This window comes from Mytilus galloprovincialis, chromosome 6, assembly GCF_965363235.1.
Source record: "Mytilus galloprovincialis chromosome 6, xbMytGall1.hap1.1, whole genome shotgun sequence".
NCBI classification, from domain to species: Eukaryota; Metazoa; Mollusca; class Bivalvia; order Mytilida; family Mytilidae; genus Mytilus; species Mytilus galloprovincialis.
This window is the reverse complement of record NC_134843.1, coordinates 6,521,840-6,549,225: the sequence shown is the minus strand read 5'-3', so window position 1 is coordinate 6,549,225 and position 27,386 is coordinate 6,521,840. Positions and strand designations below refer to the sequence as shown.

The following is a 27,386-nucleotide window of genomic DNA, read 5'->3' as shown; positions in this document are numbered from 1 at the left end:
GACCGTGAAAATGGGATAATATCTCTAATTTGGCATTAAAATTAGAAAGATAATATCATAAGGAACATTTGCACTAAATTTCAAGTTGATTAGACTTCAAATTCATCAAAAACTACCTTGACCAAAAACTTTTACCTAAAGCGGAACAAACGGACGACCGAACGAACGGACGGAAGAACGGACGCACAGACCAGAAAACATAATGCCCATAAATGGTGCATAAAAATTCTGACCAAAACAACTCCACCATGAGTGGTTAAGATTGGAAAGACAATATTAACATCGCATCATCAAGCCAAATCTGACCTTTGGTAAATTGATTGAATGGCGTATGCTCGATGTCCAGTGAAAATTATTTCATGCATAATCAGGACAAATACAAAGGAAATTATATAATCAATGGAAAAAATGCTTCGACCAGGATGAAGTGATTGGAATTGTCAATGTCACAGAATTGAGACAGATTGTTTGCCTTATCATGTGGCTCTTCAAAGTGTGGTTGCTAGGGTTTTTTAACTGACAAAGAGCACGGCGATCTCAAAACATAGGTTATCAATTAAACATTCCAATTGCTTAGGATAGTCACTCTTAGGATCATTTGGGATGAGATATATGCTGTTTAGGTATCTAAATATGAAGTAAATACGTTCAGAATACATTACATAAAGATAAAGCTAACAATATTTTATTTTAAAAATGAAATATTATAATAGAACAAATGATCACAGAAATTTCTAACATAGGCAATAAACAAGAAATATGTACAAATGTAAACAATGAAAGCCAGAATATATATAATATAATGTGATAACTATATGTTTCTCCAACATTCTTCAAAATATAATACGTATGGCATATGTCAGTTTTGGCTAAATAAATATTCAATAAAATTATCTTTCGCCTCGAATCCCCCATCGATCGAAAATATCCATTGAAATACGAAAGCGCATAAGAAAACACCATATAGCTATATTGAAAAAATTTGTTATGATAATAATAATTTTACTTTTAACACTATACATTATCATGGTAGGTCTTCAGAATAAATAATTTATAAATAACTCACTCCTATGGTCATTGTAGTCGTAGTAATATGAAATGGCACTTCTTTTAATGCATATTTTATAAAACAATTAAAAAAAAAATGATATTTTTCCTGAAGCGGTTCCCAGCATACTCAGCATACTTGAATTCCATTTCACCATGAAATGAACAGCGTAATATGCAAGTAATACATTATATTATTAGATAATCAATTGAAAAAATTAGTACAAGAACTTGGTCCTCACACATACATGTATCTTAACCTTCCATACATCACCCACATTCTATCTATGGATGTGAAACGAAAATAATACCCATATGAGATACATTCTGCGATTCAAACATTCAAACTTGAAATTTTCTTGTAGTGAAAGTAATCCGCTTGCTCGCTCACAGAATCATCCTTTTTTTACGTTCAGCATAAAAAACACGGACAACGCTGTTCAATAAAGCAAAAATACTTTGCTTATGACCGCATTTATCACATATCATTCAAAACGAAAATCATGTATATGGTACTGACTGTTATAAATTAATGTTACATAATTTCCTGACTTTAAATTTTACAATCTTGTTGAATATTCTTCTTTGTCTTCTTCTTCTTCCTCATCAATGTCGTCTCTGGATACCTCAGCTAACAATCGAGCTGGAGTTACAATGACGGGTACAGAGAATGCTCTATCCCGCATAGGTGGCGGTTGAGCAAGGAAGTCAAAAGATTGTGAACCCGGGGGAGATGTTTCGCGTGCCATGATATCGTATGATCCTTCAACACTCCCTGCATCTGAATCAGAAACGGAAGGCGTGTCGTCGTCTCTCGCTGCAGCCGTTTTCTTTTCCTTTAGTAGTTTTGAAGTTAAGAATTGTGACAGACCAAGTTCCGACTCACGACGATCTATGTCATCTTTACGGGAGGAAGTACCCCCAGGAGTGTCTGTACGACGTCGTGATTGTAAACTGAGAATACTTGGTGGTCTAGACAAGGGTCTGTCACTGATTCGCAGTTGTGGACCAAGAAACGTATCATTTTCCGGATCCCCATTCCCTTCAGCTCGATCATTATCATCTGGCGATAAGCCGAACATAAACTGTCTGTGCTTTTCCTGCCAACGTTTTTGTTTCATTTTTTCTATTTTTCGCTTTTTCTCTGTTTCCTAAAATATGAAAGTACATATTACAAAATTTTTATTTGAAAGTTTTTAAAGTCTTCAATTGTTTTATTTGAATTGCAAAAAAAAGTGTGTCATAACAGAAATACAATACTCAGACACTTTAGTCTAAAAGGAATATGCTTAAGCTTTGTTTAATAGTTGTAAATGGTTTTGAACAGACTTTCGGTACATGCTAGAAGACCCTAGTTAAGAATGGTACTTCTCATCTTTTGTTTTCATATTTACTTACTAGCAGTTGTTTTCAGTTGTGTTTCTTGTCAATACATTTCAAACTGACTTTTTTTACTTTTTTCAGTATCACCAGCCTGTAAATTTGTGTTTGTTTGTGGTTGTCATCCGCTATATTTGATTTTTCGTTTATTTTTGTCATAAACAAGGCCTTAAATTTGACTGTCTCTTTTGAATCGTTTAATATTTTGTCATGTCTTTTATAGCTGACTCTACGGAATAAGGTTTGTTCATTGTGAAAGGCCGTATGGTGACATATACACGTACTTGGTCGATTAACTATATCATTGTCAATTATACCAAATCTGCTTATTTCAATATTATAAAGCTTTCTCGTTTTTGTTCAATAAAATATTGTACTTCAGACAATATATTAATGAGATATATTACTGAGAAGTATTGTCAAAAAATATATAAGTGAACAAGAACGATAACTCTACCTCTTCTTTTTGTTTCATTGCAATTGATGTGACACGTGACAGAAGGTCATCTATTTTAGATTCAGTCGAATCAATATCTATTGATGATAGACATAGAGCTCTGTTCATCGGGAAGAATTCGTAATTTTCAGTTCCAACCTGAAAAATAATCATAGAGTGATGCATAACTAAATACAGAGTAGTGTTACTAGTAGCTGGTAAGTTCAATTTTGTTAAGTACCTATAATTATATACCATATTCTATATTTCTATTCGACGCATGGTAATTATAAATTGTTCATTTAATATTAATAGCACTTGGTTAATATCGCTGCCGGTGGACTTTCTGTTCCCGAGTGTATTATTGGCTCAGTAGTGAGTCTATTGTCCATCTACAATTTTATCAATTAAGAAACTACGGTTTCATCTCCATCAGGTAAAATTGACTTCAAGCATAGAGTTCTTGTTCCTAGATGTCGCATACATGACTGCAAAACAGCACGTTCCAATTTTAAAAACACGACTAGTGATTGAAATCACAACACCTCTACACCGACACGACCACATTAAATATGTTAAATATTAGCGTCTCTTTGAAGGTGCCAATAACAAAATATATATCGCAGATATAGCTACATGGACGTATTAACATAATACGGAGGGGAATCTCTATGCAATTCATTCAAATTTAATTAAAAACTACTTACCGATTTTGATACATAGAGTTCTAATGCTGTGTAGTCAGAAGTTTTTACACTATCTAGATGAATGATGAAGAAGACGTATGACCACATATTGTGTTCGTTACGTACATGGTGCTCAAAACCCTGAAACAAACGAAGTATATATCTCCATTTACAAAAAATGATACAATTCTTTCACAGAAAACAATTTGTTCAAGTTAACGGAGAAAAATATGAATTGGAAGTACATTCACCAATTCGGTTTTCGAAAATTGTTATCGAAGTATAACATAGTTATTCCTGTGTGATATATAATATCGTTGCTTTTTTTCTTCATGGACTTTTTGCAAAATTTGAACTGTAAATTTGAAGGAATGAATAGCTCTCGCCGAATTGATCTGTTCTGGTGGTTGTTCTTTTTTATGCCCCACCTACGATAGTACAGGTGCATTATGTTTTCTGGTCTGTGTGTCCGTTTGTTTGCCGTCCGTCCGTCTGTTCTGCTTCAGGTTAAAGTTTTTGGTCACGGTAGTTTTTGATGAAGTTGAAGTCCAAACAACTTGAAACTTAATACACATGTTCCCTATGATACGATCCTCTAATTTTAATGCCAAATTAGAATTTTTACCCTATTTTCACGGTCCACTGAACATAGAAAATGATAGTGCGGATGGGGCATCCGTGTACTCGGGACACATTCGTGTTTTCTTTTTAAAATAACTTCCGTTTTTGGGATATCAATGAATGTTCAAAAAGGATCAGTAATGATTTGTGAGTGAAAATTCTTTTTCGCGGCATTTACTTTAAGCAAAGTACCTTCTGTATCGTTTTGTTTGTCATGCATTTTATTGAAATCTACATATGGTAAAATTGTCGATCGATTCATTTACATATATATCTGCATAACTTATAATATAAATTTTCGCATTACCTGAATGGTTCTATAACAGAACAGTAGACAAACTTACCTTGCCGTTGTGTTCAAAGTCGTAACTGTTTCTACTACATATAAAACAAGTGTCCTTCATATCTGATTCTGCTCGCCACTGCAAATAATATATTCATTGATATACAAAAATTTCCATTGCAAAGATGAACAAAAACAGACACTGTTTTAAGAACTTCGTTAGTCCCTATGCCAAGTCAGGTATATGACAGTTGTTATCCATTCGTTTGATGTGCTTGAGCTTTTGATTTTGCCATTTGATTAAGGACTGTGCGTTTTGTATTTGATCAGAGATCGGTATTTGTGTGAGTTTACGTGTTTCTAATCTACTCATTAAATACATCTGAACCATCTTGAAGGAGTTGCGAGTATTCTTCATTGTTCTTAGACATGTACTTTCTTGTCATGTATGCTTCGGTCGTTCCCTCGTCTTTTTATTGACTGACTTTGTAGATATAGCAGTTATATTCAAATTGTTTGTCATATGATGAAATGTTGGACACAGGGTCGATAGAAGGCTTGTTAATTACGAAAATGGGAGTTTAGTTATTATAGAAATGTTTTTCTATGCCTACCATTTTTGCACATATTGTTTGTAAAGGTAGTGTTTCAATGACATTCATCAATCATTATTAATTGTTGTGTTCTTAAAATGAAAAAAAAAATCACCAGAAATACAATACCTTGAGGTCTCTGAGCTCAGAGAAAGTGTCAACTATTATACCAAAGATGATGTTGAGACCAATGGTAGTGATGAAGATGAAGAACGATACATGGTACAGGACTAATGGCCAGAAAGAATCAAAGGTCTCATATCCATTATTGTTGGTCTGTTTCACAGACTGAAATTAATTTATTATTAACAAATTCTAGTTAAATGACTGACATATAACATACACAACTCCTCATACATTATAAACGAATTATATAGTTAAAAGAGATATATCACATACATAACTTTTCATGTCTGTTCACATTTATAACAAAAGCAAGTGTATTAATGTCTAGAAATTTAATTAAATTCATGGATTAAATATTTGTTTTCTAACGTTCACTGACAATATTTTATATATATTAGCATTGTCCTTAATGAGTTATAATTAAAGTTGAATTCTTTGATTCGCTGTTTAATGTCATTCCCGCTAACAAATTGAAAACTGTACATGCTGTACCTATACGCCTTATTTTAAGTCCAGAATTATATTATTCGTATTGTCATCTTAGAAAGTGATACTGATTAAAATACTACAATCGGGAACAATGTGACAATGATTGAATTTAGTAGTGTCAACCCTGTGATTACGACCCGTGTATAAAGCAAAATCCTAAATACAGCGTTTGGTGGTGCGCCTGTCAGATGCGGAACGTACAGATAAGGTAATAGGTAACAGGTGAATATACTATTGGTATCGGTATCGGATTCGACCCGGAACTTCTTAATTATTGGCAATATTAATTATGTGGTAAACAAAGGGGTTTGGAGTGGTGTAATTTTTAATCAACAGCATTGTACTATATTAGTTAGATATAAAGTTGAATTCTTTGATTCATCGTTTTTACGTGATGACGGCTGACAAATTGGACCTCGTAATTTTAGTAATATAGATGTCAAGCATGTCAAGTGCGAATTTTTATTGTACAATATACAATTTTAAGTTTGCCAAGTAAAACCATCGGAAAAGTGTGGGTATAAAGATTATAACGGGATAAGGAAGAATGTAGGACATGCACAAACGTTTTGTTTTGGAAAAAGCCACATACACACAACTCAAAAAAGATATTTTAATAATTCTTAAACGTGCAGTGTGTGTGATATCCCTCGTACACGACGCTTCTGATTTATCGTCCTTAGTTTAAACAGACATGGCTGTATATTCTTGTATCCTTCGTCATGGTAAAAAGTCGGTTGTAATGTCCAGGTGAACATTTATCCAGACGCCTGTCATAAACTTGCATGTCACATTGGATAACTTAAAAGCATAATTAATCACAGATATCAGCATACTTATCATGATTGGAAATAGGAAAATTGAAGTGATATGAACCTAAAAATCATTGATAACAAAAGTAAATGATATTATGTAGTTACCTCAAACATATCTCCGATTAGTCCATACCGCATGACAGTAATAGTACACTGCCATAGTGTGGAACAGTATAAATATTCACCAGGATTGAAGAACATACGAAGTAACGAAAACCCAACAAGGGCATATATGTATATCACAATAAGTCCCAAAATGGCAACCCATAATAGGGAAATACCTGAAAAAACACAAAAGTATAAATTAGTCAAAGTGGATAAGGTGTATTTCAAGTGTTTTACCATGCATTAATATGACATTTTTGATTACATAAGGTTACAAATTACAATTATAAAAGTTCACATATAGAAATATTTCAGATAAATACAGGTTTGTAAATTAGAAAAAAAGTATTACGTTGTCATATCACATCAAAATTCTTCATCTTGACGCATCCAAGGAGCAGTTTTGCAAGTCATTCCATTAATCAGAAATTGAACATGTCTAATGAAAAGAATTTTCAAGTACAGCGAAACTAGTGTAGAGAACACAGAACTCTTGTTTTCAATTTTGCTACTCACCATTTAATGTTACAGCTTTTATTACACCACTCAAAAGCTGATTATTGTTGACAATGTTTAACAGATGAAATGCAAAGAAATAACCATGGAAATATGTTCCTAAGACGGACATACCTAAGAACACCTGTAATAAAAATAATAAATTACATAGTGTCAATGAGTATGATGTCAGACTACACTACTGTGATACACGTGAGAGGTTTAGCTAGCTATGAAACCAGGTTTAATCCACCAGTTTCTACATCATAACATGCCTGTACCAGGTCAGGAATATGACAGTTGTTTTCCATACGTTTGATGTTTGAGCTTTTGATTTTACTGTTTGATTAGGGGCTATCCGTTTCGAATTTACCACGGAGTTCAGTATTGTTGTGATTTTACATTTTGTCAATGTAGAGTGATACCATATATGTGTGTACAGATGTGTGCGCAAAATGCAGCATTCTTGATATTGAACTATATCATGGTTTATCGATTTTTCTCTTAAAACAGTATCATTTCTCATGCTTTTATAATAGACTTTCAAGTTTTCTTAGATTTCGTATCGTTTTATGCATACATTTGTTTTTAAAATGACTCAATCTGCTTTAAAAAGTTGGTTTGCTTATTTTTTTTTTGTTAGATCATCTATACCACTGTCACATATTCCATTTTCAGCGGCATAAGGTTATCCTCCGGGAAACAGAAGCGTGAGCGTAAATCACAATCTCTATCGCTCACAAGTATATAGTACATGCCGAAATGTACTCGGGACATTGTTGAGCACACACATGTATGTTGACTGAAAGTCTGGTCTTGGTGGTAAATGTTAGTAATGACTGATTTGTTATATGTTCTAACCTTTTTTATATAAAGGTTTGGACAAAATGTATCGATTAAGTTAATTATTACAGAAATCTAGTATTGACCAAGAACTGAAGGTCATTACTTACATTAAGTGGCATAGCAGTAACATAAAAATTAATGACAAAACTATTAGTTTCATTGCTAAGTATATCTTTATATAAACATACCATATAATAAAATGTAAGAAAACTAAAGAACTTGGCATCTAATCGTGAACCTTCTTCTTGTTTCTTGTCTTTGATGTCATCTTTGTTTGTTTTTTTGCCGCATAATGCTCTATAATATAAATCAAAATCAACTACATTGTAAAACAATCAAACATACTTGCATGTCTTCGAGAAGTCTTAATATTTCTAAAATCTTTATTTTTTTCCAAAAGATTTAGCTCGATTACAATAAACAAAAATTACAGGTAAAAAGTTACAGTGGTGTATCAAACGAACAAAGTTTCTATCGGTCCTAGGTTTGATGTTTGATATAACTGGGGCCTAAGTTTTCATTTTTGTTTGATCCATGTGTTCGTTTTATAACGTTCTAATCTTTGTTCATTTGTTTATATTTTCATTCCTGCAGAAGGTACAAAAAATAAACTAAGTTGGGAAAATGTTTGAGAAGCTCCCCTCATATAATCGATGTTGTGAGTGGTATTGATTTAAATGGACAATACACACATGTAAAACAAATAGTGATTTAAACTCTGTAACTGAGTGGACTGTATCAAATGAAACTCGTGTGTTTGTTTATTTTGCTGTCTTCTACAGACTGGAAAAAAATGCACGTCAAAATCAAGGCAAGTAATTAATTTTCTCAAACATAGACTTTGATGTAACTTTTATATACCTAGGTTCTGTCATGCCTTAAAACTTTCCTATATGAATCAGTTTGGCTGTACTCATAGAACATTTTTGCGTGTAAAAACGGCCATATATTTCAATTCCTTCAAATGAACCTTGGAAGATATTTTCAATGTTTGGTCCCTCTTACAACAGTAAGGTATTGATACAACTGTTTCTGAATCTGTTTGTTGCAACATAGGTAACCAATAATCTTTAATAAGAAAAGTTTGTAGACGAAAAAAATCCCTATAAATAAATAGTAAAAAGCAGCTAACCGATAAAATTTCATAATTTGGTGTTATTTTCAGTCAAATAATAATGAACAATCTCAACGAGTTTGTTATGCTAATTACTAACATAAATATATAGAGAAACATTCTTTTTGAAATACAGGTATTTATACAAGTAACTATACCTGAATGATGCCTTTATTTCCTCTCCACTTGGAAATCTTGGGTGATTGGACAGGAAATAACTTACTAACACCATCAGAGAAAACAGATTATGGACACCTCCTAGTACGTACATTGTCAAAGAGAAGTTTTGTTCACTCATATGCTCGATTTTAGGCTTTGGGCTGTTACAAATTGAAACAAAAATGAAAATAGCTTTAGGCGATTTAATATACTCAACTTGTTTTATTTTTCTTTGCATTTTCAATGTAAACTTTTCAAGTTTTCATTTCTATTTAAATAATTATCTTACATTTTTACCAAGGTTATTCATATAATAAATATATCTGTTATTATGTGTAGTAAGAAAGTACATACACCGAAGAAGTATTTTACGAAACTTGTTTAAATCTTTTGGTTACAACAATATAACATATATCTCGAAAATTGGACATTTGTGTAAATAAAAAAAAGTTTATTGTTTCTACTTCCGTTTACCAAGAATTGAAATAAAACCTACTCTGCTATTAAATTCCATGGTATAGTTGATACATTGGTACCATTTATAAGTGCAGCAGTTTTTGTGACATCTTCCAATGATGCTTGTGCATTCCATGTTATTAACATTAGTAAGTTGATCGCAAAACTAAGGAATATAGCTCCATAGTTCCACAGCAACCTAACAAATACAATATATAGATGACATTGTAAATAAGGAATATAGTGCCATAGTTACAACAACCTGACAAATATAATATATAGATGACATTGTAAATAATACTATATATATAAGACTAAATAAAAAAAAATAGCAATAAATCAAAAACAAATAGCAATGTTTGCTATTTTAAGCTTGTAATTTATAATATTTATAAAAATATTTAAACCACTAAATCGATTTATTTAACATTCACGATACACATTTCTACAGCATCAAATGCTCTTTTCGACAATAAATGTATTTTTAGTTATTCTCGAGGCAAAATAGTTCAAAATCAAAAGCTTATTAAAAATTGAAGATCTGAGGTAAAATGCAAAACAAATATTTCCATGAGCGTAATTTTACTCAGAATTGCGTTGATATTACCAAGAGAAGTTTCTGGTAAAACATCTTAAAGATGTAAAATACGTGAAATATAAAAAGTAAAGTCACAAAAATACTGAACTCCGAAGAAAATTCAAAACGGAAAGTTTCTAATCAAATTGCAAAATCATAAATAAAGAGTATAATGATTCATATCACAGTGGTGTCATGTTTGTATATGAAAGTCGGGTTTTTATTGTTTAAGGTGACAAATCTTCAATTCATTCATGGTTGGCATTATACTAACCATCCTTTTGTAAACATCATAGCAATAGGATTATGTAGAATTTTCCTTTGATAACTTATATCCTGCATAATATCTTTTGTCCACCTTATGATATCACGGATCTTGTTGCTTGGTGAAGATCGATCAACCGTCCATTTAATCTTTTCCTTTACTTGGTCACGCAAATAATTCTAAAACATAGTCAGAGGAAATAAACCAGTGACTGGAAGTTATTATGCATAAGTACAATCTAAATAACAATAACTGTAGTTTTGATGGATTTATTGAAAATTGAAATTGAAAATTGAAAAGTTCATTACCAGTTACGATATGCGTCTTTACAAATAATGTTATAATAGTCATCATTTCTTACTTTGTTTTTCACCCTGAAGTTGACTTTTTGCAGGACATCGTCTTTAACTATTTCTATAGACGAAGAATTCTTTTTGTAGAAATCAAAAGCCTTCTGTTGTTCCGGTGTAATTTTTAAATCTGGAACAAAGGAAATACCCAATTAAGGAAATGTCCTCAGTGAAATAAATGTTTGTCAATTGTCATACCAAAAATAATTTTATGGTTTTTTAACCACCGAATTATACTACACACTTGAATTTATTTGTCATGAACGCAGATAGTAGAGCGTGTTAACTCAACCTTGCAGGATACTTGAGATCAGCACCGATTTTCGTATGGTTTGTGTTTATGAATGGTAGGTTTTCTGTAAAGTGTGTTGTGGAATTGTGTTTGCCATTATTTTTTCTTTTCATTTGGTAACATCATTACGTGTCCTCCTTCCACTTATCAGACTTGACTGCCCTGTACTATCTTATTTTTTTGTCTCAACGGACGTCGTATTAGCATCAGAATTCATTTAACAAAATATGATATGAATGAATACCTGTACCAAGTCAGAAATATTACAGTTGTTATCCATTCTTTTGAGTGCAGTATTTTTGACATTTTGGCTTTTTTGCCTTTTTATGAAATAAAACGCATATAAAACGAGATAATTGAAATACATACGTGATGAGAGATGAGGATCAATATCATTCATTCTGGCTAAAATAAGATAATAGGAAAACCCAACATCCATTAAAGTGTCCTTCACAGTATTTTTGCCTTTCTGCAATAAAAAATAAAAAAAGAAATAATAGGTTTGTTTGAGGCTATAGATTTAACCTGTTCTAATTGGAAACTGTAGATTATTTATGTATATTATGCGAGATTTCAATAATTTGTCACTATTCCCGTTTTGGTCCATTAAAAATATGTGTTACTAAAGAGGGGAACCTTTTAATTGCCATAATCAGAGTCGGTTTATCTTGTTGTCAGTCTGGATTTTGAAGAAACACTTTTAATTCATTTATCTTGCAAATGAATAATTTGTTCGGAGCGGAAGAAGTTGATGACATGTAAAGTTCACAAACAGGAAATACAGTGAAACACCATATTGACCTTTAGATAAGAATTACCAAGTAAACCGAACATTTCATCTTTTTTTGTGTAATATCAAAGTTAATTATTTACCATAACACCTTGAAGCAGACTTCCTCCTAAAGCAGCAATTGATTTTGCTGGTTGTAGAAAACTTCCATCAGTAGTTTTACTGATGTCTTCTAATTTCGGTTTGTCAGTCTGGTGTAGTGTGTAGCAGGATGTCATACATCTGTATACTGCTTCTTTATCTATAGTATCCTTGACTTCCTGAAAAATAGAATGATGACGCCGTTTGATATTTGTAACATTAAAGTTTTTCTTCACAAGCCATAGATAGCCTTAGTCCTATTCAGAACAACATTTTGGAATGTTCTGTTTGATTACTCATCAACTCTTTTAATTTCATTGGCATTTCCATCGTATTGGTTAGAGTGTCAAACATGAGTCTTTGTAGGATGGCTTTAAAAACTATCTTTGATAAGTTTTTGCTATGCTGTTTAAATGTTTTGGTAGGAAATTTTCATTGAAAATGAGATCTTGACGGTACATTGTAAGGTCAATTCATACTCGAAAACCATGACAATGTAAGATCAGCCCCCCAAAAAAAGACAAATTTGTATAAACAACTAATAAAATTAACGGTACCAATTTTCTTGCACCAGATGCGCATTTCGACAATACATGTCTCTTCAGTGATGCTCGTGGCTAAAATATTTGAAATCCGAAGCTTATATTAAAGATGAAGAGCTATAATCCAAAAGGTCCAAAAAGTATAGCCAAATCCGTGAAAGGAATTAGAGCTTTGCACGAGGGAGATACATTCCTCAATTTAAAATAATTTATAATATTTTGTAACAGCAAATTTTAATAACACAAAAAAATCCGTATTTTCATGCCAGTACCGAAGTACTGGCTACTGGGCTGGTGATACCCTCGGAGACTAATAGTCCACCAGCAGAGGCATCGACCCAGTGGTAGTAATAAAATTAACGGTACCAATGTTCTTGAAGAGAAGAAATAATATACAGGACTGTTCCAAAAAGGAATAAAATATAAATCATAAACATAAGTTTCTTGTCTTTTTAGATTTGTACTTACTTTAGCAACTTGGGAGTTTCCAGGACCGTTCTCTTCAATGAGCGATATTATCAGTGAAGAAATTGATTCTCGTAACTCAAGAATCTGAAAAGAAAATAGATAAAATGGTTCATATTAGGCTGGTGCACATTTTGTTCAATTGAAGATACATTTTAAATGCGTTTAGTATTTATAACTTCCATTTGTAGCATTAATTCAAACATAAACCATTTTTTGCTTTTATTCAAGAGACCATGAAATCTGCTGACTTTTTTGTTCTTAATTCTAACATATTTGTGTAAAACATATTTGCAATATTTTCAGGATTCAATAGATATGAAAAACAACATATTTTACCAAAACATCATTACTCTGTAATAAACAACTAACTTTTCATAAGTCATAGAACAAAATAAATACCTTTTCAGGTGGACAATCAGCAATATCGCCAGCCCGGAGAATAAAGTTTATATAATCAACAACTTTTCTATCATACACAACCACACGATTTTCCTGGTTTCCCTATAAGGACAAACAGAAATCAAACAATCATTGATTTAATATTGAATCTTTAAACAAAATATTCTTTGTCTATATAAGACGATTTAACGTAAATAAAACGATCGTTTGCAATTTATAATTTGCTTATTTAAAAAAATTGAAACAAAAACCAATTTATCTATTGAACACACTTCATGAGAGGTGTAGCTAACTATAAAACCAGGTTAAATCCACCATTTTCTACGTAAGAAAATGCCTTTATCAAGCCAGGAAATGACAGTCATTATCCAATCGTTTGATGTGTTTGAGTTTTTGATTTAACCATTTGATTAGGGACTTTCCATTTTGAATTTTCCTTTTTGATTTTCCTTTTTTCAAAGTGATCTGTTCTAGCATAACCGCCCGATCATTACCATCAATTTTGTACTTAATTGTAAAGCTTTAGACATGTGGTTTAGGTGAGGACATATTTGTGTCATTGTGTTTTTTCTTGTTCCGTTTTGAGTTCACTCGATTATCTTTTACGTTTGTTTCCTGTGAAATTATAAATGTAATCTTGAACTGTGACAAAATAATGTATTTGTAAAGCCTCCACCCCAGAATTGACCACACTCTGATAATTCTGTTCATATCATAGTTTAAAAGCAATATCAGGTTGAAAAGTTTGATCCTTTAAATTTTCAATGCTAGAAGGAATAGACAAGAGTGCTCCTTCGTTTTAATATTAAACAAAACTGACCTAATAACGTTTTGTTATTTGTTTGTTATCTTTTTTGTTGTCGAACGACAGTTAGACTTAGAAATGCCAAGAAATATTGGTATTATGCATTTTCCTGATTGAATATGTAATACTTACAGCACAAAACTCATTCAGCGTAGAAAATATCTGTATGATTAATGCTATGGTCTTACTATTTACTGTGGAATATACAACATTCAAAAACTGAGCAGTTTCCCCGACAATATTGAATGATTTAACGTTGTCTGGTTGTTCCCTCATATATGTCTGAAAATGAAGTTTATCATTTTATTTTATTCAATTTATGATCTTCAACTTCTTATCGTGTATAACTTACATCAATAAAAGCACAGAGTTACAAAGAAATTTGAATATCGTAGAGGTATTTAACCGCGTTGTCGTAAAAGTGACTTAAGGGGGCTCGCGGGTCTAAATCAATTTTTTTAATTATATATAGGATTTCGCTATATTTTTATATAAATGAACTTTATCTTATACTTAATAGACAAATGAAATAAAAAAAAAATTGGGTCACCGTTCATTTACGCTTACAATCTGTCATCGAAAGAAGCATACATTTTCGTTAATGTCCTTTTTTTCTGTTGAACAAATAGGAGAAATAGAGGTAATATCGAAATAAAAAAAAAAAAAAAAATTACAGAAATCGCTTAAATTTTACAATTATTTAGTTTATGTACAGATTATTCGTAAACAACAATAAAAAATATAGGTCATCGATGAGTAAAAAAAAATATTCAATTTTAATGCCCCAAACTGGCATTTTTGCACCAAAGGGAGTGATTTGGAGCTTTTTCAATGATATCTACATTTTAAAAGTCACCTGGGGCCAACACAAATTGATTTTTTGGAAAGATTTTTGTACCAAATGATAAAGTAACAACATAAAAGGTAATAAATAAAATTTGTAATGAAAAATAAATGTTTGATTTTATCCTATGCCAAGTCAGGAATATGACAGTTGTTATCCATTCGTTTGATATGTTTGAACTTTTGATTTTGCCATTTGATTAAAAACTTTCCGTTTTGAGGTTAGATTTTTTTGTGATTTTACCTTTAAGGATTGATGACTATTTTGAGGGAGATTTGTTAATCCTGCGATATCTTTAATATAATTATTTGAAGTAACAAAACAGTAGTGACAGGTGTTTTTGATTGAGAAATATGGATAATGTAGAGGTATATTCATATCCAATTGGTTCTCATATTAAACAATTTTGAAATTGATAAAAATCCATAAATATTATGTCGTCTTTATGTTTTAAATTGTGTATAATCAAAACCTTTCACATACTTGTCACTATTAATGGATAGCTTGAACTAAAAGTTCAAATTTGCGTGACAATTTGGCATAATGAACACTTATTACACCCCATTTTTTATTAGAATATTTATTGTGTATTTTGGTATGAAATAAATATGATAATTTAGGTATTATTTCTTTAAAACTTCCCTTCCTAGAATGCTGGCTTATACTTGTCCAAATTATTGTCCGGTCAAGTATTAGCTTTGTCCTCCCAGAGAATTGTCCGTTATGTCGGTTGTTGTAGACACTTGTCCCCTAGTGTGACAAGGTTCCAGGGCAGAACTAGTCTTCTTAGTTTATGTAAAGTACATAGAACCTGTGTTAATTTGGTTATTTCGTGGCTGCGCTAGCAATAAGTAAAAGGTATCCGGAAAACGTTACTTTTACTTGAATGTTAGATCAGTCCGTTCACAGTCCAAAATAATAAATGAATTTCTATATAAAATTAATGAAAGGGAATTTCTCTGCTAAAATTTCAATTATGATTTATACAATAAGAAGTACACCTTATAAAACTAACCTGTAGATCTGTGTTTTGTCCATCACAGACTCTTGCTAGAAGCTTAAGCACCAACTCTATGTATCCGTCATCTTTATACTCCAACATATCACCTACCCCATCATCCATGGAATTTATCAGTTCCACTGCAGCCTTTTCATCCTAATAAAATAAACAATTTATTGTCAGTTATGACAGCTGCGATCAATTCGTTTAATGTGTTTGAGCTTTTAATTTTGCCATTAAATTAGGGACTTTCCTTTTTGAATTTTCTTCGGAGTCCAGTATTTTTGTGGTTTTACTTTTTGCCTCTATCTAATGTTTGTTCTGTTCCTTCCGGTGTAATAAAGAAATTTTGGATGTTGATTAATACTTATATATATTTATGATTTTGAACAAATTATGTTATGATTCATTATCCTAAAGTAGAATTGATAACATGTATTTCCTTTTTTTCTATAGATTACAGCATACAAAACAAAATGAATAGAACAGTATATCTGCATTGAAAAATGTTAGATTTGATCAAATCAATCCATCTATTATAAAAATAAGGAGATGTGCCACCATTGCCAATGATATAACTAACAGTCATAGTTCAAATGAAGTAGCTGGAAGCAATTGTAGGCTATTGTAGGGCATGTAACGGTAAGAAAAACCCATACCATAAAGCTGTCGCTTAAAGGCAACATAAAAAAAACCAATTCAAGTGAGTACAAACAAAACACAGATCTAAGAGTTCTCGCAGTAACTGAAAGGTAGTTAACAGCAAATAACATGAATAACAACTACATTACAAATCATAAATCCTAGACTAAAATATCAATCTGTGCATATCCACCATACAACGGATTTAGTGTAATGACGTCATAAACAGTTATTGTATGCAATCAACACGTATTTGAACATATGTCACATACCAATTTCCATTTCTAAGTTGTTGTTTTGAAAGTGCATGTGGTGTTTAAAAGAAAGATTCCACACATACACTATAACTAACTATACAGAATGATTGTCAGCTTTTAATAAGACGTATCTAATATATAATATCTTTGATAGGTTCTATTAACTTATCAATCGATTTGTAACCTTACACATTGCACAGAAATCAGCCAATTTACGAGGACTGTATTTTTGTTTGTTTGCCATCTGTGTCATTTAGTTACTTACTCACTCATGTAATACCCACATCTGCTTTTTGTCATTGGAAAGCACTGTTTTTGATGATTGCAAAGCTGATAGTTAATTGATAAATCTATTATGAAATTTGCAAAGCAAAGGCTTACAAAACTACAGTACTTCCCAAACGAAACATACTGATAATAATGTGATAATGAATTTATGATATATTGAACATTTGGATGTATGAATAAATGCTGAAGCTAATTGCATGATCTGTAAAACGAGTTTTTAAAAGGAAATCCATTTCAAGTGTTTAATGAAAACTAATAAATGTGAAGTAATGCAATTTAAAAGCCATGATTAAAATGAGTAAAAGAAATGATGCGCAAAAAGATGATTACTAAAATGCATGTATATCCTATAGTGATTCAAAAAAACTATTTACCAACATTTGATTAGATATGTCCTCCAGCGGCAGCCATGGTTCTGAATACTGTATGCATAATAATTTAAAGTAATGTCTATTTCATTATATGAAAGTAACAAAGTACTATAAATTTAAAACGTACTTAACCTTGCAAAAGAACTCGAAACACTTCACATAGTTTTTGATTTGAAATACTACTAATTTTAAATTGCATCAAATTGGGGTATACAGACGATTGTGTGAGACTGTAATTGATAGTCAAGGTCGTTAAACACCCCAAGTACCTAAGTAGTTTAGTTTGGCTACTATGGATACATATCCTACGCGCATTCTGCCACTATTTATGAGGATTTGTCAGTCTATAGTTGTATGAACTAGGCATAAATGTCACTTTTTGAATCTATGGAATTTAATATATATATAACCAAGTCGATGTGAGATTAACAAATACCGATTTAGAGAGATTCTGCAATAAAGTCAATGGTAAAAAAAACATAAAAAGAGCAGTTACATTCATGCAGCTTAAACGTTTTTTGTCGTTTATTGTATGTAAAATGTAGTGAAACGAGTGACAAGTAAACAACTGCAGATTTTTTCTTTCTCTTATGATTTTTGTAACATATTATGAAACATATTACTTACATCTAATGATACATCGACCATTTCTACATCTTTAGAATATTCCACAGGTGTATCGGGTGATTTAAGTAGTGCTTCGTTGCTGTTATCACGTGATATACCATTGGAGTGAATAAGATTTGGTGGCTTCCTATTTTCTGGTGGTTTCTTTTTCTTTTTAGATTTCTTCCGCTTTTTCTGTGGTAATGGCTCCTTTGCTCTACTAAGCGCACTCTAAGATAAAAACAAGTTTGTCAAAGTAGGTTAAAAAGTGTTGCATGTCAAGACATTATCTTTATTTAATTTGTTTTATACCCAGATAGCTTTATCATTAATTTTCATTTGTATTGAAAAGCATGTTCAAATCAGGTTTATCCTATACCAGTGCAATCCTGGTTGACAGCATGTTATATAATATATTGACAGATTTCGATTTCAAAACAGAACGTGATAGATGTGTCAAGAAGATATGAATGTCAAATTTCTCAACAAAACTAATTATTAATATAATTTAGCAATAATTCTTGTTTATAATGTGCATATGCGTTGCAATTGCATAAAATACCAAGCACAAATGGGATCTCCATCTCATCGTTTTCTCCATATCGAGAAAAAAACCACAAATGGTTACTGAAGATGTCAATAACTATTTCATCAAATCCTAAATGACATATTTGATAATTTGTCAGTACGTCTATTCATCTGTCCATATATATAAAAGTGTTGGTTTAAAAAACCTTTTTTTATGTCATCAGTATTATTCTTTTTGCAATTCAAATGATGCTTTAAATCTTTAATAGCTTACCCATCCCTGCATTTTATCTCTTTTCAACCGTAGTTCGTATGTCTGTATCATCTACAATACCATAACACAGCTAAAGTGTATGTTTTAGCCACACAGTGACTTAAACGTATAGGATATAATAAAAAAAAGTACAAGTAAACTTCGTTTACCCTACGATAATTAATAACTTGTGGCTTTATTTACAATTTTGACATGAGTGCACTGGTGAGTCTTATGTAGACCTAACACGCGTTTGGCGTATTAAATTATAAGCCTGGTACCTTTAATAGCTATAAGCATGTCGTAATGTTCTATTGTATTTTTAATTTGTGTATTTCTATATCTTGAATGTTTTTCCATTTATTTGAAAAGTAGTCCTGTCATGTAATGTTGTCATTCATGTGATATATTTAACATTGCCATGAAAGCGGGAGGTTTGACTAGCTACAAAACCATGTTCAACCCACCATTTTTTTTTCTTAAAATGTCCTGCACCTAGTCAGGGAATTGGCAATTGTTATCTTATAGTTCGATTCTGAGTGTTTTACATTGTCATATTTTGTTGCACTTTACATGCTTTAGTATTTCTGTTGTTTCGTTGTTTTCCTCTTATTTTTTATGTGTTTCCCTCAGTTTTAGTTTGCAACCCGGATTTGTATTCTCTCAATCGTTTGATGAATTTCGAACTACTGTTGCCTTTATTTAGGTTAACATGCTTAAATTGCGACTATTTGTATTCAAAAATATTCTAGATTTAACAAAACTAAATGTTTTAAACTTAGTTCATCTCTAGAGGAAAGTTGTCTTATCATTGATAATTTTATCACATTTTATTTCTTAACATTTACCTTAGATAACGAAAATTCATTATGGTTGTGAATATAGTACCTGCATATTATATATTAAAATAATTTATGATGCATGAACAAATCTTACCTGTAAAGCTCTTTTTCCTGCAGAGATACTTGACTGAAAGCTAGTAAGATTTGACATGATATCTTTCACTCTTGCTTGATGTTGGGCAAGTAATGACCTCCTAGAATATATTAATTTAATCTTGTTAATAGCTCGGTATATATGTTTATGAAAGTTAAAGAATTGCATCACATAGGAAATTAATGTTTGAAAGTGTCTTTGTTGTTCAAAGTGAATCATAGCCTTAAAAGTTATAATTGTTTACTTTGTAAAATTCGAGACAAATATCACACAAACATATTGACACAAGAGTTGTTTTTAACTTAAACGTGCACATATTTAACAATAGTAGTTTCTTTCAAAAAAGAATTGGTGCAATATTTTAAACAACTGACTAAATGTGAAAAAAACAAGAATGAAAATCATGTGTATTTATTCATACTGCACCTGAAATAGTCATTAAAATCACCAACTATGTAAACATGTTCACTCCACAAACCACTAACTTATAAATATTATTTTTTATAATGAATACTTAAACAAAATCATATTTGAAAAATATTTTTTTTTTAGAGGAATAGCATTCCAGATTTTTATTTTTCATTAGTAAATTCTTACATGATTGAAAAGTGTATCTTCTATGACATTTACCAATATTTAAAGTTAAATTACCTCTTGTAGAACAAACTCAGTTAAACCAACTTGGAATATCTATGAGGCTTTTATAAACAAAATTGGGATACATAAAAGTGTAAAAATGGTTCTCTACACGATATCTAAAATCTATGAAATGTATTTCTATTTGCTTGTTAGGGTGTCCTATTTAAATTTCTAAAGTCTATATAAAACAAATAAATAAATAAATATAATAGTCAATCCATGCACTATATACCCTTTCTTTTCCTGGTGTTTCCGTCTGGCAAGGAACCTAATGTTTCAAAACATTATTTAAAAGGTCACATATGTGTAAATCAATTTTATTCTGTATGTTTCCTTTTAACAGTGTTATAAAATGCATGGCATAATACTTCATCTTAAACATGGTTATTTTTATTAAGTGATTATATATAAATTATTTAGCAGTATTAAAAAAAAACAGCATATAAGTAAGAATAAATTGAACACAAATGGAAACTTCATAGTAAAATGATAGTAAAAATTTATAAACATGCATATATATATATATATGTACGGTTTAATACAATTGTAGTGTTAGAACTGACATATTACAGGAAACAAAATCTAAAAATAAATAAATTCAGAAGTATACAAAAATATCATGTTATATCAAATACTTTTACAAGCACTTACTTTTCTTTAATCGAATTTGTTGATATTTGCATTCGATCTCGGACAGCCATAAAAAACACCTCTTCACGTGTTGAGAGAAAATATTCGAGTAGAGATTTCTACAAAAATATAAAATATTGTTATTGTGTGAATGTTTTGTTACCAAATATATTGAAATCATTCACCAACGAAACCATCGAGCAATTGATAATATAAACCGAATGGGAAAACAACTGTCGTCGTTCTGATTACGTAAATAGTAAAATCACAAAAGTACGGAACACCGGAAGAAAATACAAAAAGGAAAGTGACCTATAGTTGTTTATTTCTGCGTCATTTTGGTCTCTTGTAGAGAGTTGTCTCATTGGCAATCATACAACATCTTCTTTTTTATGCTAATCAAACGTCAAAAATTAAAAGCTCAAACACATCAAACGATGGATAACAACTTTCATTTTCCTGACTTGGTTCTTATGTAAAAAATGGTTGATTAAACTTAATTTTAATTAAATCAATGTTGACAAAAATGTTGTCTAATTTATTCAAATCGCGCTACGATTGGACATAAAGGTATTGAAAAAGAGTAAAACAGAGTGTAATTATATTTCTGATGCAAAATAAGTATTAATTACAAGCAACAATTGAAGAACTTCCAATAATGCCGCTTATCGTTTTCATTTCATCATATAATACGTAAAACAATCTTTATAAAGAGTTTTTGGTTCTGAAATGAACGTGACTGACCTGAACGTCTCGGTTGGCATTAAACAACATCAAACTCAAGAATGCCAGGACTTCTCTAACAATGGCATCACTTCGTCTAGCAATATGTGGTAGAACTTTACCAACAAAATCATGGGAATTTATAGCTGTTTGAACTTCTTTGATATTTGCAAGTTGCCTAAATATGAAAAAAAAACAAAGTATCCCAGCTGTACATATTTAGAAATTTGTTAGACTTTTGAAAAATATTAATGAAACAAGTGTTCATGATACAAAACAACATTTCCATCACTATGACATAAAGTTCATAATTTAGATTAAATTTGTAATGTAGTAGGAACATAAAAATTGTTTATCAAGTATAATTTTTTTTTGAAAAAAAACAAAAAAAAACAAACGAAGTTTTCTTTTTTTCTTGTCATAATCGTGAAAATATCAAACAACTTAGAACAGTTTTTTTAATTAAAGTAATAGGCTCAATATGAAAAACACAATATTAAAGATATGTTCAACTCGAGTCCGTCTGCATACAACAAAATTCATTTTTTTGTCCGACTTTTAAGAATATATGACAAATCAAAACAAGTCGAGAATACTAGTAGTTAGTCATATCAACATTTGCTCAGGTAACATTGTTTTTCAAACGATCACATTTGGCTCGTAATCAATATGGCCATGTGTATGACTAAGTGTCTAAGACTACCAGTTATGCTACTCTAAATCAATTAATCATTTAAGGTTTAAATAGTTTCATCCTGGGTTTGCAAGCAGTGTTTCTTGCTGGAATTAACTCAACCTGGACTCAATTGATAACTAGATTTTATTAGATGAATCTAGTATCTTAGATTTATCATAGAAAAGTAGACATTTATAAACAAAGCAAAAACTGCTGACAGTGTGTATAATTCGTCTTCGACTTAACATCATTTCGTCTTACTTTTTAATGTCTGCATCTGAAGCATATTGATCCCAATCAACACGAAGTTTTCTTTCTTCTTGGTGAATAAAAGTTCTAAGAATTTGTAAGCATTTTATGTCAAGATCCTCTTGTGATACTGTTGCTGGTGTCGATGTTAGGATTTGTCTTGACGAAATCCTACAGAAATATATCATACATAGAGTCAAAAGTACAGTTTGTAGTTTACCGATAATTAAATCTCGTACATCAAAAACTACTTAAAAGAGAGAAATCAATGTAACACAGAAGAACTTAGTCGTAACTGGAGCTAGGAATGGTGAATCGAGAGAGTATACGAATATGAATTGAGAACTAGATTAGTTTGCATTCATGAGGTTAGGCTTAGTGTCGTCATCAGATCCTGTAACCAGTGTTTAAAACTGAAGATGTTATTCGAAATTGGTTTGGTATATGTTTACGAGAGAATAATAGTTACAGATAAATCTGTTAAGTAGGCTGGTATTTTCGATTGAACTGATTTAATAGGTGTTACCGAGACCTTTTTGTGGCGACCATTTAAATAAATATCAATAGTACCAGGATTATAATTTTATACGCCAGACGCGCGTTTCGTCTACATAAGACTCATCAGTGACGCTCAGATCAAAATAGTTAAAAAGCCAAACAAATACAAAGTTGAACAGCATTGAAGACCCAAAATTCCAAAAAGTTGTGCCAAATACGACTAAGGTAATCTACTCCTGGGGTAAGAAAATCCTTAGTTTTTCGAAAAATTCTCAGTTTTGTAAACAGAAAATTTATAAAAATGACCATATAATTGATATTCATGTCAACACCGAAGTCCTGACTACTGGGCTCGTGATACCCTTGGGGACGAAACGTCCACCAGCAGTGGCATCGACCCAGTGGTGTAAATAGTTATCAATAGTACCAGGATTATAATTTTATACGCCAGACGCGCGTTTCGTCTACATAAGACTCATCAGTGACGCTCAGATCAAAATAGTTAAAAAGCCAAACAAATACAAAGTTGAACAACATTGAAGACCCAAAATTCCAAAACGTTGTGCCAAATACGACTAAGATAATTTACTCCTGGGGTAAGAAAATCCTTAGTTTTTCGAAAAATTCACAGTTTTGTAAACAGAAAATTTATAAAAATGACCATATAATTGATATTCATGCCAACACCGAAGTGCTGACTACTGGGCTGGTGATACCCTCGGGGACGAAACGTCCACCAGCAGTGGCATCGATCCAGTGGTGTAAATAGTTATCAATAGTACCAGGATTATAATTTTATACGTCAGACGCGCGTTTCGTCTACATAAGACTCATCAGTGACGCTCAGATCAAAATAGTTAAAAAGCCAAACAAATACAAAGTCGAAGAGCATTGAAGACCCAAAATTCCAAAAAGTTGTGCCAAATACGACTAAGGCAATCTACTCCTGGGGTAAGAAAATCCTTAGTTTTTCGACAAATTCACAGTTTTGTAAACAGAAAATTTATAAAAATGACCATATAATTGATATTCATGTCAACACCGAAGTGCTGACTACTGGGCTGGTGATACCCTTGGGGACGAAACATACACCAGCAGTGGCATCGACCCAGTGGTGTAAATAGTTATCAATAGTACCAGGATTATAATTTTATACGCCAGACGCGCGTTTCGTCTACATAAGACTCATCAGTGACGCTCAGATCAAAATAGTTAAAAAGCCAAACAAATACAAAGTTGAAGAGCATTGAAGACCCACAATTCCAAAAAGTTGTGCCAAATACGACTAAGGTAATCTACTCCTGGGGTAAGAAAATCCTTAGTTTTTCGAAAAATTCACAGTTTTGTAAACAGAAAATTTATAAAAATGACCATATAATTGATATTCATGTCAACACCGAAGCGCTGACTACTGGGCTGGTGATACCCTCGGGGACGAAACGTCCACCAGCAGTGGCATCGACCCAGTGGTGTAAATAGTTATCAATAGTACCAGGATTATAATTTTATACGCCAGACGCGCGTTTCGTCTACATAAGACTCATCAGTGACGCTCAGATCAAAATAGTTAAAAAGCCAAACAAATACAAAGTTGAAGAGCATTGAAGACCCAAAATTCCAAAAAGTTGTGCCAAATACGACTAAGGTAATCTACTCCTGCGCAAAAGAGGTTATTTTCAATAAATTTAATTTTTCCAAGGGACACAAATCTTTTTAAAAAGTCGATCGTCCACCTTTTCAAACCATCTGCATACACTAACAGCACACATTTAATACACATAGAAACAATCCTACAGGTATAACTTGAATTCCGAAAAAAAATAATATATTTAATAGTTAAGATTTAAATATTAGGTCTTAATATGGTAATACATATGATTTCATTTCTCACTTGTTATGTAAAAATAGTAAACAAATGTTTTAAAATTGTTTAAAAGTTTGCTTCACTCACTCTAATTGCTGCAGTAGTTTTTTTGCCATCTGGAACTTTTTGGCAATATTTTTTTCATGTGGTTCACAAAAACATTTGACTAAACTTTGAAATTCTTCTCCAAGAGGTAGCTCTTCATTAGTTCCAATCTCTGTATATTCTATATTTGGTAATAAACAAGAAAATAAAACTAGAGGCTCTAAAGAGCCTGTGTCGCTCACCTTGGTCTATGTGAATATTAAAGGAATCAGATGGATTCATGACAAAATTGAGTTTTGGTGATGGTGATGTGTTTGTACATCTTACTTTACTGAACATTCTTGCTGCTTACAATTATCTCTATCTATAAAGAACTTGGCCCAGTAGTTTCAGTTGAAAATGTTAGTAAAAATTTACAAATTTTATGAAAATTGTTAAAAATTGACTATAAAGGACAATACCTCCTTAGGGGGTCAATTGACTATTTTGGTCATGTTGACTTATCTTTAGGTCTTACTTTGCTGTACATTATTGCTGTTTACAGTTTATCTCTATCTATAATAATATTCAAGATAATAACAAAAAACGGCAAAATTTCCTTAAAATTACCAATTCAGGGACAGCAACCCAACAACCAGTTGTCCAATCCATCTGAAAATTTCAGGGCAGATAGATCTTGACCTGATAAACAATTTAATCCCATCAGATTTGCTCTAAATGCTTTGGTTTTTGAGTTATAAGCCAAAAAATGCATTTTACCCCTATATTCTATTTTTAGCCATGGCAGCCATCTTGGTCGGTTGGCTGGGTCACGCCACACATTTTTTTAACTAGATACCCCAATGATGATTGTGGCCAAGTATGGTTAAATTTGGCCCAGTAGTTTCAGAGGAGAAGATTTTTGTAAAAGATTACTAAGATTTACGAAAAATGGTTAAAAATTGACTATAAAGGGCAATAACTCCTAAAGTGGTCAACTGACCATTTTGGTCATGTTGACTTATTTGTAAATCTTACTTTGCTGAACATTATTGTTGTATACAGTTTATCTCTATCTATAATAATATTCAAGATAATAACCAAAAACAGCAAAATTTCCTTAAAATTACCAATTCAGGGGCAGCAACCTAACAACGGGTTGTCCGATTCATCTGAAAATTTCAGGGCAGATAGATCCAGACCTGATAAACAATTTTACCCCGTCAGATTTGCTCTAAATGCTTTGGTTTTTGAGTTATAAGCCAAAAACTGCATTTTACCCCTATGTTCTATTTTTAGCCATGGCGGCCATCTTGGTCGGTTGGCTGGGTCACGCCACACATTTTTTAAACTAGATACCCCAATAATGATTGTGGCCAAGTTTGGTTAAATTTGGCCCAGTAGTTTCAGAGGAGAAGATTTTTGTAAAAGTTAACGACGACGGACGACGACGACGACGACGACGACGACGACGAACGACGGACGACGGACGACGGACGCCAAGTGATGAGAAAAGCTCACTTGGCTGTTCGGGCCAGGTGAGCTAAAAAGCGAACAAATTTTTAATATGTATAATTTTAGTTTGACACCCAGATGATGTCATAATTGTATGTGAAAATGACAAGATCATCTATTTGCGGAATTTATATTTTAAAACAAGGAAAGTGTTGACTGTAACCAACTGATGTACTTAATTGAAGAGTTTTTTCACTCAAAAAGAAAACACTTTTAGTATACGTTATATTTGAAAGTAAAAGTAGCTTCAGTAACTGATAAAAAAATTCTAACTGATTTATGTTACAAAGTGAACATAGCTAAATCGTGGAACTCATACACATTAACAAAGTTGTTTGAATTGAATTTAACCTACCTCTTTTACATTTATACTTCATTTGTGCTTGTACAGTATTGTGCCCTCTATGAATAATGCGGTTATTTTTGGCAAATGTATGGAACTTGGCATTTAATTCTAGCTCAGTGCAGTAATACTCCATATTGCCCTGTATAATTTATAGTTTTGCATTGTAAGAATTATAAGTAAATGTTTTAGTATCACAAAATATTTAAGTGAAGCATCTTCAACATTATATATGTGTCAATGATTTTAACTAAATTTGAAGAATAAAACTTCGTTTATT

At 31.7% G+C, this 27,386-nt stretch overlaps 1 protein-coding gene across 2 annotated transcripts in view; it reads right to left on the bottom strand.

Annotated features, from left to right (window-relative positions):
• Positions 1-669: 669 nt before the first annotated feature.
• The window catches only part of LOC143078805 (inositol 1,4,5-trisphosphate-gated calcium channel ITPR2-like), an 88,647-nt gene continuing 61,930 nt past the window's right edge, over positions 670-27,386 (bottom strand). Inside the window, exons 43-69 of one of the 2 annotated variants that reach the window (XM_076253787.1) lie at positions 27,119-27,248; positions 25,312-25,450; positions 22,875-23,033; positions 21,959-22,115; positions 21,236-21,333; positions 20,817-20,852; positions 19,946-20,045; positions 19,031-19,081; positions 18,250-18,459; positions 16,080-16,220; positions 14,353-14,502; positions 13,416-13,517; positions 13,017-13,100; positions 12,009-12,185; positions 11,505-11,604; positions 10,855-10,973; positions 10,503-10,672; positions 9,692-9,850; positions 9,195-9,356; positions 8,111-8,219; positions 7,098-7,221; positions 6,582-6,757; positions 5,176-5,334; positions 4,515-4,592; positions 3,571-3,690; positions 2,885-3,022; positions 670-2,198 (exon numbers count right to left, since the gene is read on the bottom strand). In XM_076253787.1, the coding sequence (XP_076109902.1) occupies positions 1,608-2,198; positions 2,885-3,022; positions 3,571-3,690; positions 4,515-4,592; positions 5,176-5,334; positions 6,582-6,757; positions 7,098-7,221; positions 8,111-8,219; positions 9,195-9,356; positions 9,692-9,850; positions 10,503-10,672; positions 10,855-10,973; positions 11,505-11,604; positions 12,009-12,185; positions 13,017-13,100; positions 13,416-13,517; positions 14,353-14,502; positions 16,080-16,220; positions 18,250-18,459; positions 19,031-19,081; positions 19,946-20,045; positions 20,817-20,852; positions 21,236-21,333; positions 21,959-22,115; positions 22,875-23,033; positions 25,312-25,450; positions 27,119-27,248 (3,939 nt within the window). In that variant the 3' untranslated portion in view covers positions 670-1,607. The remainder of the gene's footprint in view (positions 2,199-2,884; positions 3,023-3,570; positions 3,691-4,514; positions 4,593-5,175; positions 5,335-6,581; positions 6,758-7,097; positions 7,222-8,110; positions 8,220-9,194; positions 9,357-9,691; positions 9,851-10,502; positions 10,673-10,854; positions 10,974-11,504; positions 11,605-12,008; positions 12,186-13,016; positions 13,101-13,415; positions 13,518-14,352; positions 14,503-16,079; positions 16,221-18,249; positions 18,460-19,030; positions 19,082-19,945; positions 20,046-20,816; positions 20,853-21,235; positions 21,334-21,958; positions 22,116-22,874; positions 23,034-25,311; positions 25,451-27,118; positions 27,249-27,386) is intronic. The other variant, XM_076253788.1, reaches the window with a different exon arrangement.